Genomic DNA, 16168 nt, shown 5'->3' on the forward strand with positions numbered 1-16168 from the left:
TTAACGCTGCTGAGCATTCAACGCAATATCCCCGTGCGGCTGAGGCCATAATAGATTCACATTACATGGACGATTATCTCCAAAGTGTCCATACCGTTGAAGAAGCTGTCCAATTAGCGTCAGAAGTAACGGAAGTTCATTCAAAAGCTGGTTTCGACATAGTAAACTGGATGTCCAGTAGTCCAAAAGTCTTAGCTGAAATTGGAGCCATTAATCCTTCGGCGGTTAAAAATCTTCGTTTTGATAAAGAATCGACAGGAGAACGACTCTTAGGCATGGTGTGGAAACCTGAAAGCGATGTTTTCAAGTTCGCTCTCAATTTTCGTGACGACGTGACAAAACTAGTAGACGACGGTTATATTCCCACAAAAAGACAAATTTTAAGCGTTGTCATGAGTATATACGATCCCCTTGGACTGGTTGCAACCTTTGTGATACACGGTAAGATCCTGATTCAGGATGTGTGGCGAACAAAAACTGGTTGGGACGAGAAGGTGCCTACAAATATTCAAGATCAATGGCGATTGTGGTTGGCTGTTCTTAGTAAATTAGAGGGAGTTCAGATTAATAGATGTTATTTTCCTGGCTACACCATCACTAGTTTGGACAATATTCAGCTCCACATTTTCGTAGATGCCAGTGAAAAAGCTTACGCGGCCGTGGCTTACTTCAGAATTGTAGATCGAGGAACAATCCGTTGCACTTTAGTGTCATCCAAAACAAAAGTGGCACCATTGGAACTTCACTCTATGCCCCGTATGGAGTTGTTGGCTGCCGTCATTGGGGCACGTTTGAAGAAAACTATCATTCAAGAACATTCTCTGCACATAGCCAAAACATTCATGTGGAGCGACTCATCAACCGTACTCTCCTGGATCAGATCCGATGTCCGACGATATCGACAATATGTGGCCTTTCGAGTGAATGAAATCTTGAATTTGACGACTATCGACGAATGGAACTGGGTTCCAACTCGCTTGAATGTAGCAGACGAAGCAACTAAGTGGGGGAAGGGCCCTTCATTCAACTGTGACAGCCGTTGGTTCAACGCCCCTGAATATCTATACACACCGGAAGGAGAATGGCCTATTCAAGAACGTTTAGAACCTGTAAGTGAAGTGGTACAAGAGCTACGCCCGGCCTTTGTCAACACCCATGTTAAAAAGGAACCATTAATCGACCTTCATCGCTTTTCCAAATGGGAACGCCTTTTGAGAAGCATTGCTTACGTTCATTGTTTCCTCGAGTTCATTCCTCAGCGTAAACGACTTGGAACCCTACCAAAAACCAAGTTAACTAGCGAACATATCAAGAAAGCAGAACGCACTCTTTGGCGACTAGCTCAAATGGATGGATTTCCAGATGAAGTAGCTGTATTCAAACATAATCAACGAACAAGCATTTCCACGAAGTGGCCTTTAGATAAATCCAGTTCTATCTTCAACCTGAGCCCAATAATGGACGAACTCGAAGTAATCAGACAGGACGGTCGAATGCAAGCAGCGCGCTGGATGTCCCAAGATGCTAAGTACCCAATTATACTCCCAAGGAACCATCGCATCACTTACTTACTTATAGATTGGTATCACCGCCAATATCGACACGCCAACGAAGAGACAGTGGTGAACGAAATAAGGCAGAGGTTCCGTGTACCCAGGCTGAGAGTCCAACTGCAACTTACGAAGAAAGCTTGTATGTGGTGTCGTGTATACAAATCAACCCCAAAAGTTCCAAGAATGGGGCCGCTGCCACGAGTGCGTTTAACACCTTTAGTACGTCCCTTCACGTTCACAGGGATCGACTATTTCGGGCCTTACCTTATCAAAGTCGGCAGATCGGCAGTGAAACGATGGGCAGTTCTTTTCACATGCCTCACAGTTCGAGCCATACACTTGGAGGTAGCTGCGTCCCTTACTACTGATTCATGCAAGAAAGCCATCCGAAGATTTATAGCTAGAAGAGGAGCTCCAGAAGAAATTTATTCCGATCACGGGACGAACTTCCAGGGCGCCAGACGTGAATTAAGAGAGGAGATAAAAAAGCTGAATGAAGTTCTCGGTAGTACGTTTACGGATGCACGAACGCAGTGGTTTTTTATTCCCCCGGCAGCACCTCATATGGGAGGTTGCTGGGAGAGAATGGTTCGTTCGGTGAAAACAGCATTGGCAGCTATTCCTATAAATGATAAACTAGACGATGAGTCGCTAATGACATTCATGGCTGAGGCCGAGCACATGATCAATTCGAGGCCACTTACATTCATCCCAATCAGGACAGAGTGTGAAGAATCTCTAACGCCAAACCATTTTTTGATGTTGGGTTCAAAGGGCGTTAAGCAAGGTATTAAAGAACACGTTGAAATGGGCAAAGCACTTAGGGGGAGTTGGAACTTAATACAATCTACTTTACAAATTTTTTGGAAAAAATGGACCGTCAGTTACTTACCTACTATAACCAGGAGAACAAAATGGTTTGAAAATGTTCGTCCTATTCAACAAGGTGAATTAGTGGTTTTAGTAGATGAAAATATCCGTAACCGATGGCTAAGGGGTCGAGTTATGCAAACGTATCCTGGACCAGATGGCGTTGCTAGGCAAGCAGATATACTGACAAGCAAGGGAATTTTGAAGAATCGTCCGTTCACGAAACTTGCACTACTGGATGTTGGAGTACATGCCGCTGAACCAGAAATCCAGACGACATGAGGGGGAGGATGTTGCGTGCAAGAAAGCCCCTCGTAGCGATCATTCTCACGCGTATCGTACGCCTCCATCTGACAGAGCGATCCCTGGCGTATTTACTATTCTCTTTATTACATCTCTCAGTTATCTCTGTAGAAACTAAATTTGGAACTGAAACCACGTTGTAGAAACGAAAAGTATTTTATCTGGATTAAAATCAATTTATATTATTAGTAACACCATTATTATTTAGTTCCAGATTTGTTAAGCATAGAGTTGCGTAGTATTCTATTTGCGGAATATTTTGAATTTATTCGGAGACTAATTTGTAAGTAAATTAAAGTTGTTATCGAAATCCTGTAAACTATAATAAAATAACTCTTTGTAGCTTGAGCTTGAAACAACCAAAAAAGCGTTTTCTTGCTTTGAGAGCTTCGATTGAATTCCGACGAATAGCTGGTGTCATTGTCTGCGGTCACCAGTGAGCCGAGATAGACAAAGTCTTCGACTATCTCCAGCTCGTCGCCGTCGATCATGACCTTGTTATTACTGGACAAGCGGGTTCGGTCGGTCTCGGATCCGCAGGCCAGCATGTACTTCGTCTTGGACGTATTAATCATCAACCCAATCCTTCCTGCTTCGCGTTTCAGTTTGCGGTAGATCTCCTCCACCGCCGCAGATGATCTGCCGACTATATCAATGTCATCGGCAAAGCAGATAAGTTGACTGGATCTGTTGAAAATCGTGCCCCGCATTTCGCCCACCGCTCGTCGAATAACACCTTCTAGCGCCACGTTGAACATCATGCAGGATAGACCATCACCTTGTCGAAGCCCCCTGCGCGATTCGAATGAACTCGACAATTCACCCGAAATCCGCACACAGCACTGCGTTCCATCCATCGTCGCCTTGATCAGTCTGATTAGCTTCCCGGAAAAGCCGTTCTCGTCCATGATTTTCCATAGCTCGTTACGGTCGATCGTGTCGTATGCGGCTTTGAAGTCGATGAATAGATGATGCGTAGGGACTTGGTGTTCACGGCATTTTTGGAGGATTTGCCGTAATGTGAATATCTGGTCCGTCGTAGACCGTCCCTCCATGAAGCCGGCCTGATGACTTCCCACGAATCTGTTTGCTTGTGGCGTGAGGCGGCGGAGTAGGATTCGGGACAACACTTTGTAGGCGGCATTGAGGACAGTGATCGCTCGGTAGTTCTCACAGTCCAATTTGTCGCCCTTCTTGTAGATGGGGCATATTACCCCCTCCTTCCACTCCTCCGGTAGCTGTTCTATGTCCCAGATCCGGACTATCAACCGGTGTAGGCAATCGGCCAACCTGTCCGGGCCCATTTTGATGAGTTCAGCTGCGATGCCATCCTTCCCAGCCGACTTGTTTCTATTCAGCTGGCGAATAGCTTCCTTAACTTCACTCATCGTTGGGAGTGGCTCCTCTTCGTCGTTGGCTACGCCCCACCGTCTTGATCTCCTGCATGTGCGCCGTTCAGGTGTTCATCGAAGTGCTGCTTCCACCTTTTGATCACCTCACGATTGTCCGTCAGGATACCCCCGTCCTTATCCCGGCACATTTCGGCTTGCGGCACGAAGCCTTTGCGGGATGCGTTGAGTTTCTGATAGAACTTTCGTGTTTCTTGGGAATGATGCAGCTGCTCCAGCTCCTCGAGCTCCTCCTCCTCCAGGCGGCGCTTTTTCTCCTGGAAAAGTCGGACTCGCTGCCTCTTCCGCTGTCGGTGATTTTCCACATTTCGACGGGTGCCTCTTTGCACTACTGCCGCCCGCGCGGCATTCTCTTCGTCCATCACCCTCCTACACTCCTCGTCGAACCAGTCGTTCCGTCGAGATCGCTCCACATAACCGATGACGTTCTCCGCAGCACTGTTGATGGCTGTTTTGATGGTATCCCAACAGTCCTCGAGAGGGGCTTCGTCAAGCTCGCCCTCTGCCGGCAGCGCTGCTTCGACCGATTGCGCGTAGTCTGCCGCGACCTCAGGTTGCTTCAGTCGCGCGATATTTAACCGAGGCGGGCGCCGGTTTCGCGTGTTGTTCACTACGGAGAGTTTTGGGCGCATCTTCACCATCACCAGATAATGGTCCGACTCGATGTTGGCGCCCCGACAGGATCTGACGTCGATGATGTCCGAAAAGTGCCGGCTGTCGATCAAAACGTGGTCGATCTGTGATTGAGTTTGGTACGGTGATCTCCAGGTGTACTTGTGTGGGAGGCGGTGCTGAAAAAAGGTACTACGTACGGCCATTCGTTTGGAGGCGGCGAAATCAATGAGTCTGAGGCCGTTTTCGTTGGTCAGCTGGTGCGCGCTGAACCTTCCAATTGTCGGTTTAAATTCCTCCTCCTGGCCGACCTGAGCATTGAAATCCCCGATGACGATCTTGATATCATGTTTTGGGCAACGGTCGTATTCACGCTCCAGCTGCGCGTAGAATTCGTCTTTGTCGTCACCGGTACTTCCGAGGTGAGGGCTGTGCACGTTGATGATGCTGATGTTGAAGAACCGGCCCTTGATTCTCAACCGGCACATTCGTGAGTTGATCGGCCACCACCCGATCACGCGCTTTTGCATCTTTCCCATCACTATAAAGCTGTTCCAAGCTCGTGTGTGTTGCCGCAGCTCTGGTAGATGGCACGACCATCTGGATACGTTCGTACCGTGGAGCCCTTCCAGCATACCTCCTGCAGCGCTACGATGTCGAATTTGCGGCTCTTCAATTCGTTGGAGAGCACGTGGGTACTGCCCACAAAATTTAGAGATCGGCAGTTCCATGTTCCAAATTTCCAATCGCTAGTCCCTTTTCGTCGCGTGGGTCTTTGCCGATTTCCATCCGAAATTTGTTGTTCGTTATTCGTTGCTTATCTAATAATCAAAGGTTTGAAGAACCTCTTAGCTGAATGAAACTATTATTTCAAAGTAGTCGAAGATACCTTTGAATTCAGCTACAGTATTTGAAAGACCCAAATACTAGTATTTCACTAGCTACTTGCTAGCATCCTCAGTGGGTTATCGACTAGTCGATAACCCACTGAGGATGCTAGCAAGTAGCTAGTGAAATACTAGTATTTGGGTCTTTCAAATACTGTAGCTGAATTCAAAGGAATCTTCGACTACTTTGAAATAATCGTTGCTTATGTTTTTTTAGTAGTCACAGGCTCGCAAGGCCCGCAGCTAACCCCACTATCTCGCAGGAGGACCGTCGTGATGTTGCTGTTTTGGGTCCCGAACACCACCAGGACGTTGTTGCACTCCGCACGCCGCCCCTAACATGGAGAACAGACGCGTACGAAGCCCCCTAACTCATTCTGATAATCTCTCATCTCTCATTCATGATAATAACGATAATGTTGAATTTTACTCGGTTATGAATTAATGGTCGAGATGCAAACCTTTTGAAAAAAAAAGTAATTTTTCAAAAATTTAACATTTTTTCAAGTCGAGCTTATAACTTTGTGTTGCGCCCACTGCTAAAAACCGCTCCTGCGGTGTAATTTCTAGGAGAGTTAGGTGACCAAACCCCATCAACTGTCAAATGCGAAAAACGGTTGTACCAACACAAGCGCACACTGTCTGTCAACGCGGGTCGGCGGATAGGAACGATAGGAACTAGCTAGTCTAGCAGTTTCCGCTTATCAGTCTGTTCTAGAAAGTCTTTGGAAATATATCGAGTCAGATCATGTAGAACATAATTTGTTAACCGTTCTTTCGAATAAATTTAAAATCCGTTGCGTAAACGTGCGTTTGAGAATCGAGTGGATCCGGAAACAAAAATAATCACAACGTAGGGTCCGGTTTATCGCTCGACGGTACATATGGTGCCGTGACCAGGATCGTTCTGGAAGCCGCCATTTCGATCCTCAGTGCTATTCATTGGACTTCGCCATTTATACTCGACCACGTTTTGCGCCAGCCATCTTTGCGGACAGATGAATCATTTATTTTACAAGGCCTAAATCCTTCTGGCCGACGGTTAGTAGCTGTCTAAGATGTCCTGCTAACCCCACGGGTACGCTTTAGATATTTTTCCATTTTTTTGTTCGAGAACATTCGTCGCAATACACATATTGCAACCACGTCACTGAGTCACGTGTCTAGTTCCGGCTTACCGTTACACCCGTTGGATGCACGATTCCAAAGTAGTGTCCCGGATCATCCAATTCCATTTGGTTCCGTACATTGTTGAGCCACGACGCTCATGCTGAGACCTACTGGGCTACCGAACCACCTTGCAACTACTTCGCTACGTGAGGTTAACGGTTGCTTACTAATATAATAGTACAAGGCACGAATTGCCTTGGACCAGGTGAGTCCCTGTCCAAGAAGTTTATTTGTTTCTCCCCGGAGCTACTTTGGTCCCTTTTTGCAGAACCATCGACCGTTTATTGCTGCATTAATCCTCGTTGACCGTTGGTGAAACGACTACTACGAATCCGGCTTGCAACTACCTCGTTACTTGAGGTTAACGGTTGCTGACTATATAATTAGTACAAGGCACTTATTACCTTGGACCAGGTGAGTATCTGTCCAAAAGATTTATTGCTTTCTCCTCGGACCGACCGTTGGTGACACGATGGCCCACGAGCTTCAGAAAGCCCAGCTGCTTTCCCGGAGGGACACACTAATCGCATCCCTGGGTCGGGCAGAGGCATTCATCGATGGATACGATGAGCAACGAGACCAGACAGAAATGAAAATACGTTTGAAGTACTTCGTTTCCATGTGGACGGCGCTAGAGCAGGTGCAGGGTGAACTGGAGGACACCGAAGCGACCGAAGAAGGTAGGACACAAAATGCAGGATTACGAGCCAATTTCGAGCCTAGATTATTTAAAGTTAAAGGAGACTTGATGTCTAAATTGCCCGCCACTACTTCCTTTGAAACGCCAAACCCTTAACCCTCTCTCTCAACCACACATCTTTCTGGAATCAAGCTACCCACGATATCCCTTCCCGAATTCGATGGTGACTCCGAGCAATGGTTACCATTTCACGACACATACATCTCTCTTATACACAGTAATCCCGACCTACCACCCATACAAAAATTCCATTATTTGAGGGCAACTTTGGAGGGGGAAGCTGCTCAGTTAGTTGAATCGATCTCCATTTCTTCGGCTAACTACAATCCAGCATGGAACATTAGACCGCTGCAAAAAATGACTTTTTGCTCCCATAGGTTTTTTCGATGCCTTTTAGGTCACCAAGCATCAGTCTAAAATTTGAGATGATTTGGTTGATTCCTGAGTGAGCGCAACGCGTTTCAATTTTGTATGGAAATTTGTATGGAAAAAGAAATTTTGGCACATTAAATCATCCAGAAAATTCAAATTAGCTTGAAATGAAATCGATCTTTAATTTTTGGTTTTGACTATTCTTAAGCTTCACATTTTGCTTACATGAGAAACAGCTACGAATTTCATGAAAAAAGTTATAACCATTTCAAAATAAAAAATCTGAATCCATTGAAAAGTATTCAAAAATGGCAGACTTTACTTGCTAGAGCTGTTAATAATTGCATGAAATGTTTTTGCAAAAGCTTTATAAATCAATAAATTCTCTGGCAATGCAAAACAGTTTTTTGAGATTTTTTATTTCCATCCTACTGTTACACAGCTTTCAAACAAGCAGTCAATAAAGATATAATTAAATAAATGAATTTTGAAATCAAAAATTTTATATAACATTAAATATCTTTTCTGGAGTACAATATAGGATGGTGCTTTGTTCACATAAAATGTAAGGCAAGAATCAAGGAACGATTTTCATCCAAAGTTGTGTTTTTTGGTACTTTCAGAACATCTCTGGCGATTTTCGAATGAAAAATTTTGTTTTCCCATACAAATTTCCATACAAAATTAAAACTCGTTGCGCTAATTCAGGACTGGATGAATCGCTTCCAAATTTTTGATTGCTATTTCTGGCAGCAAAAGCAACCAAAAAAAGTTATGGGAGGTGTAAAAATATAAGAATTTGAAATTTTCATACAAAGCTTGCAGCGGTCTAATGGAACATGCTTACTGGTCGGTATGCTAACGAGTACCTACTAAAGAAGAGGCACCTACAGGCATTGTTTGACATACCGCGCGTGAGAAAGGAGACAGCAGCTACGCTTCACAGTTTGGTCGACGATTTCGAGCGCCATACGAAAATCCTGCATCAACTGGGGGAGCCAACCGATAGCTGGAGTGCGATTCTGGAGCATCTACTGTGCACGCGATTGCACGACGACTCTCTTAGGGCCTGGGAGGATCATGCGTCCACCATCGAGAACCCGAATTACGCCTGTATCATCGAATTTCTGCAGCGTCGAATCCGTGTGCTGGAATCAATCTCGGTCAAGTACCACCCGTCTAGCTCAAACATCGTTGCGCCACCGCAGCATACAAAACGATTTACCAGCTGTGCAGACCTGTCTGGAGCTCCAAGCTCGGAAACAACACCGTTGAATCACCGGATCACAAACTAATAGGGGAACGCACACACCACTTGACTCGCTCGCTTGATCGACTGACCGACTTCTCAGCTTACACGCTCATGAGGGATGACCAAAGGTCGGTTTAATCCATTCACACACCAGCCACCAGCGCCTTTCATCTTTTTCGTCAACCGCTGCCACGAATTGGAACTGCCCGGCGTGTCATCAGCAACACACTTTGCTAAAGTGCTCGAAATTCCATCGTATGCCTGTCAACGAGCGCCTAAAGATAGTCACCACCAAAGGTTTCTGCATCAACTGCCTGCTCCCAAACCAGGTAGGACACAACTGCTCTACCCACAATTGCCGACACTGTGGTCGTAGGCATCATTCGCTTTCGCACATTAACCGCTCAGATGAAGGAAGGAGGAACAACAGTGAACACCAGCCGAACAGCTCGACACCTGTGGTAGTCCAAACAAATTCATCCTCCCCACGAGCAGGTCCGGCTCAGCAAACATCCGCAGCAACTGTTGCAATCGTTCCACACATCGAAAGCAGCACACCCATCAGCCAGCCGAACGAGACCGTTTTCCTTATGACTGCTATCTTTAATGTGCGCACTGGTCAACTTTCGAAATCCGTTCGTGAATCAATTTTTGATCTCGCTCTAGCAACTTCTGCTGTGATGCCAACTTTCTTGTGATGCACAAAGTAACCGCCAATCTCCCTGCACAGGACGTATCCCAATTAGGCTGGAAACTTCCGAGGGAAATCTCGCTTGCCGACCCCTCTTTTCATCGCAGTCAACCGATCGATCTCGTCTGAGGTGCTAGGCATTTTCACGATTTCTTCCCCACTGCAGCTCGTCTACAGATCGAAAGGTTCTGGACGACCGAAAGCCTGTGCATCAATGACACATATTCAGCGGAGGAGAAAATTTGTGAAACTCTGTACGATTCTACCACCACACGCAACGGAGAAGGACGATATTTGGTACGCTTACCAATTACTGGAACGTCGATTGGATAGGAACCCGGAACTCAAGGAGGAATACGACAGATTCATGCGGGAATATCTCTCCCTTGGCCACATGAAACTGGTCAACGCGGACGACGATCGCTCTCCCGTATCCTATTACCTGCTACACCATCCCGTAATTAAGGATGGTCAGAGTCGTTTTCGACGCCTCATCAAAAGCTTCATCCGGCTTCTCACTCAATGAAGCCCTTTGCGTGGGTCCTGTAGTGCAGGACGACTTGCTTACGCTCATTCTCCGCTTCCGTGCCCTGCCAATTGCTCTCGTAGGCGACATAGCAAAAATGTATCGACAGGTTCTAGTACACCCGGAGACACACCCCTGCAGAGAATCCTCTGGCGTTTCACCAACCACACTCCAATCCAGACCTACGAGTTGCTCACCGTTACGTATGGTTTGGCCCCGTCATCCTTTCTCGCGACCCGTACCCTGAAGCAGCTAGCGAAAGAAGAAGGTTCATCGTACCCTCTGGGCCAGGCGGCCCTCGAAAAATGTTTCTATGTGGACGATTTCATCGGAGAAGCCCAATCGATCGAAGAAGCCGTACGTCTGAGGAACGAGCTATCTGAGCTGCTGTCGAGAGGAGGATTCGAGCTGCGTAAATGGACTTCGAACCGCCTCGAGGTACTTCACGGTTTGAACGACGACCGAATTGGGACACAATCTTCTGAGACGGTGAAAACACTGGGAATTAGCTGGGAGCCCGAGGCCAACTTTCTTCGATTCGATTCACAAGTCGAACCAAACGAAAAACCGTGGACCAAGCGAGCAATCTTGTCCACTATCGCTAAACTCTTCGACCCGATGGGCCTGATCTCTCCCGTGGTGGTGACAGAATTCTGGCCACTGAATGGCTGCCGCTTAATGCGAAGCATTGTACGCAATTGCTTTCGCTGCACCCGTTTGAATCCAGAATCAATACAACAACAAATAGGCCAACTACCGGCACAGCGAGTAGTTCCAGGAAGACCGTTTGAAGTCACAGGCGTTGACTATGCCGACCCGCTCTATCTCAAGCCAGCACATTTCCGAACACCAGCGCTGAAAGCGTACATCTGCATCTTTGTATGCTTCACAACGAATGCCGTGCACATTAGACTGAGTCGATTTGAGGTCATTTTAGAATTTCTCAAACCCTGAGGTCTTAAAAGCTTCGGTTTTGTCCAAAACTCATCCCTCATTTTTTGCAGAATTTGTAAGTAACGTTTACATGAGTAAATTTGACCTTTTGTGTGGGAAAATTGAATATTTTGTACTGAAAAATCAACATCATTTTTGTTTCTTCTGTGGAACCGAGCCTGCTAATGGTTTTTGTGCCAATTTGTAAATTCCTTCAAGGAAATTTTCCACTGAACAACTTTGTCGAATACATGTACACTTTTCAGTGTATTTTCGGCACTGAGATTTCATAAATACGCATTGGATTTTTGCAACTTCTTCTATGGGTGTCGTTATTTTTACAGAAGATTCGGCATTTTTCACCGAACAAAGTGTTGAAAGTTCTTAAATAACTTATCGGTAAAATCAATTACCGATTTCGTAGTTTCCATATTAGTGAGTATATCACATCTTAAAAACAACATTGAGCAAATTTATATAATCACCAGGTGCAACGTGCAACTATTTATCTGTGATCCATCCTTTGATTCTTTATAGATAATTTTCAGGGAATTTCAGCGTAACACTATTTAAATTCTCAAAAACATCATCAATAAACAGTCTTTTATTTCTTGAAGCACGAAAAACGGTTCAGCAGTTAAAGACCTCTTTACCAACCAATCAACAACCGCTGACAGCAATTGACCAATGACCAATGGCCTCCGGATGGAACTCTAACTCGGTAGCCGAATGATTAGCTTCGCCAGTTCGGTAGCAAGGTAGTTGCCTGACGCAGTTGCAAATGGGATAATTGTGACCGCCTAGTTCCCATAATAGGAACCGCAGACTTGCCATCACTAATCCGAAGAGACGCTCTACATCCCAACCTCAACCAAAAAAAAAAATAAAAACAAAAACAGATTCACCAAAGGCATGCTTGGATTTCGCGTCGTTTCGGCAATCAGTAGTCGCGGGCTGAGAAAAAAACGCGTCGGCGCTCGGTTGCATTCCCAAAGTCATACGACCTCGTCCTCCTCTCTTCGAAATCGGTTCCGTCTCGTACACGGTTGGTTGTTAACTGCCGATGATCTGTCTGTCCGTTCGTCCGTCGATCGGTTTGTCCATTCGTCGTAGTCGTCGTCCATCCGATCGGGAGTAGGTAATCCAATCGGGCGGATGAGCGCACGCGTGGTGTAGTTGATGATGTTCAATTTCAATCCACCATATTGGAAACTGAAGTAGGCTTAGTTACCTGCCTACCCCTTTCAGTCGTGTAGAACTGGAAGGTACTTACTTATTTGTTGCTTTCGCCGCGGTACACGCTTGTCTTCCGATTTCAGAGAGCGGTGGCGGCAAAGCGTAAAATGAAGACAACCAGGAGGTCGATCCGGTGATTCCGAGGAGACTCTGTTGACAGAATTAATGTTAATTCATGACGGGTATTAGCGTATACGTTGCGCTATTACACCGCTGACTGATGGAGCTGAAGGAGGAGCCACCGGGGAAAACGGAGAGCGCGCGAAATTGTCATCGACTCATCCAAAGATGGCGGATCCGATTTGGCCGATTGAGGTCGCCTCGGTCGAACTTCGAGAAGATCAACCGAGCAACGACGACAACAACGGTGAGCTTAATGCGACAATTTGGATTACCTCGCGAAATGACAAGTGGGCTGAATTATGGCCCACTGGATGGGATTAAAGTAAATTGGATTGCTTTGATCGGCGGGAAAATGGGCTCACCAGAGCGATTATCCGGTAGCCGCAATTGAACTGCCATAAGTTAGCGAAGCCGCGCCGCTCCGCGTTACCTTGGCGACCACACACATGGCGGCTCGTTAATTCTGACGCAAAACAATTTTCGGGTTCCCAATTCATAACTATAATTTCACAATTTGTCACGAATCGACCGACCACCGACCGCAATGAAAGTCCAAATTACATCCACGATACATATCAATTAGCTCGTCATCTATCCAAACTAGATAGGGGTCTTTAGGCGGTTAGAAATGATTCGTCCCGTTATTTATTGGAGAGACCCTACGCTAGACGAACTTATCGATCCCCAACCTGCACCACGAACACATGAGAAGACGCAAGCGAAGATGTCACGAAAGAGAAGCCACAAAAACGGAAGGTATTATCACTTCCCATTTCTCCCGCTTCCATGAGAACGGGGGTGCCCGAATCATATCAACTGTTGTTAGGGTCGTCTTCTGTCAGCTCGATTCGATTCGGGTCAACTCGTAAAAAACTGAAGAAATGAGAAAGGTCCCTCATTAGCCAAACGGTTGAGCAGCCTGAAGAAAGGAAAACGAACGTGTAGGGTGCCAGCTGCATCACGTCAACGAACGGATTGAGATTCGGATGAAATGCATCACTCACAACAACACGTTGCGCAAAAGAAAAACGGATTGAAATGCGTCAAACGTCAGCTGTTTTTCGAAAAAAAAAATCCTTAAATGAATAAGGGTAATAAATAAAAAGAAATCTGATGGAATCGATTGACTGCATTGGGGCTGACAACACTGAGACACCAATCACAGCAAGCTGTGATTGCTTCCGTAAGGTTCTGGGGTCTACCTGATCTGTCAAACGTCTGTTGTTTGGGTTGATAAAAGTAAAAAGACACTCACCAAACAATAGCCAGCATGACCACACAGATTTCCCTAATGATTGGTAATAATCCCTAATGATGAGGTTAATTTATCGATGGGGAGTATAATTTTCGGACAAATTATGACAGTGATGTAACCAAATACAGTCTGCCCAAGGTCGGGAGAGGCTTTTGAAATTGTAACAACTGTTACTGTTATGTTTGACTGCTTTTAGAGACGATCTTAAGTAATTTTCAAGTCATGAGGTTCATACTAACTTTGATATAATGGTTTTAGGTAATATTGAACATATTTTAACAAAGCGAAACCATAAAAATCTTAAATTCATCAAATTAAGCTTTAAACGTTTATGCCAAATTTAGAAATGTTACTTATTGGCCGAAAAAAACAAGTGATTAACAATCGAACTCTCTTCCAGTCTTCCATAATATTTTCTGGATCTTGAAAGTACAAGAAATTACAATTGTCTATGATTTTGAGCCCCACTTGGACGTTGTTCGTGGTTTACCTATGCCTGGATTTCGTTAATTAACTGAAGAACCAACTGTTAAAATTATCCGAAAAAGCTCTACTTAGTTTGGAGTAATAATCCGAAGCTTTTCGTTCTCATTAAAATGACAATAGAAAAATGACAAGAATGACAAAAACACAAACTATTAGAATAATTACAGAAATTATAAAAATGACAGAAAAAACTCACAAATAACTTTAAAAAGAATCAAAAATAGCTTAAAAATGCGTCAAAAAGCTCAGATATTTATGACGTGAAAATGATTCAGAATTGACCTACAATGACTTAAAAATGGCTCAAAATTCCGTCAAAAATTATTCAAAACTAACTCAAATTTGAATCAAGACGAGCTCAAAAGTGGTTCAAAAAATAACTCAAAAATGACTCAAAACAGAAAATTGAAACTTTATTTAAAGTTATCTCGTAATTGAACACAAAACAACTAAAAATTACTTAAAAATCACTCTAAAGTGACTCAGGATTGACTCATAATGACTCAAAATTGACTAGATAATGGCTCAACATGATTTTAAACTGAATCAAAATATACTCAAAATTGACTCATAAATGGTTCAAAGTTGACTTAAACTTGAGTCAAAACAAACATATAGTTTGAAAAAAAAAATTCAAAAATAACACGGAAAACACTCAAAAGTGACACACAAATACCTTAAAAATGATTCCATACCGGCTTAGAAATGGCGTTAAAATGACTCAAAAGTGACTCTCAAAAATGAATAAAAAATGGCATAAAATTATCTCACAGTTGACTAAAAATGGCTCAGATATAAATTAAAAATGGCCCGAAAGTGACTCAGCATCGACTCATTACAATTCAAAAACTACTCCAAAATGACTTGAAAATTGTTAAAAAATGATTAAAAACTGACTTTAAATTGACTCATAAATGGATCAAAGTTTACTAAAAATTGACTAGAGAATTAAAAACTATTACGAAAATTACAGCAATAATAAACATGACAAAATAGACTAAAAAGTAACTCACAAAAAAATTAAAAAATAACGCAAAAATGATTCCGAAATAGCCCGAAAGTGAATCAAAAATAATTTAAAATTGACTTAAAATCAATTCACATTTGATCTCAAAAATAGCTTAGATGTGACATGAAAATGAGTTGAAAATGACTCAAAGTTAACTCAAATTACTCAAAAATGATTAAAGGCTCAAAATTGACTCAAGACTAGTTCAAAAATAGTTCAGAACATAACTAAAAATTATTAAAAAAGATTACAAAATGATTTCAAAATGGGTCAAGAATAGTGTTAAAATGAGTCAAAAGTAACTCAAAGGTAACATTGACTCAAAAATCACTTTAATTTGACCCAAAAATTGCTGAAAATTGACTCCTAATTACCTCACAATTGAATAAAAATTTACTTCAAAATTGACTCATAATGGCTCTAAAATTATTCAAAATCAAACCAAAATTAACTCAAAATTGAGTCATAAAGCGTTCAAAGTGACTTAAAACTGACTCAAAACCAACTCAAAAATAGTTCAAAACTTCAATTTAATATTTTAGAATTCAGAAATAACTCAAAAGTGACTCCCAGATAACTTAAAAATGACTAAAAAATATTCCATACTAGTTCTAAAATAACTTTAAAACTACTCACAGTGACCCAACTTTAACTCAAAACTGACTCAAAATGGATCAAAAATGAATAAAAAAATGACTTCAAATTCACTCACAATTGACTAAAAATGGCTCAAATACCACTTGAAAATGAACCGGAAGTGATTAAAAATTTAGTCATTATG

At 43.5% G+C, this 16168-nt stretch overlaps 1 protein-coding gene across 1 annotated transcript; it reads left to right on the top strand.

The window, feature by feature from the left end:
• Window positions 1-289: 289 nt before the first annotated feature.
• Window positions 290-3126, top strand: LOC129747558 (uncharacterized). The gene is made up of 2 exons (XM_055741837.1): window positions 290-2878; window positions 2935-3126. The coding sequence occupies exon 1, from the start codon at window positions 393-395 to the stop codon at window positions 2703-2705; it is 2313 nt and encodes a 770-aa protein (XP_055597812.1). The 5' UTR covers window positions 290-392; the 3' UTR covers window positions 2706-2878; window positions 2935-3126.
• Window positions 3127-16168: the final 13042 nt, after the last annotated feature.

The sequence above is a fragment of the Uranotaenia lowii genome, chromosome 2 (assembly GCF_029784155.1).
Source record: "Uranotaenia lowii strain MFRU-FL chromosome 2, ASM2978415v1, whole genome shotgun sequence".
NCBI lineage: Eukaryota > Metazoa > Arthropoda > Insecta > Diptera > Culicidae > Uranotaenia > Uranotaenia lowii.

Bases quoted from the DNA above. Each gene is read 5' to 3' on its own strand.
- LOC129747558 (XM_055741837.1), top strand. From the start codon at position 393: ATGAGTATATACGATCCCCTTGGACTGGTTGCAACCTTTGTGATACAC.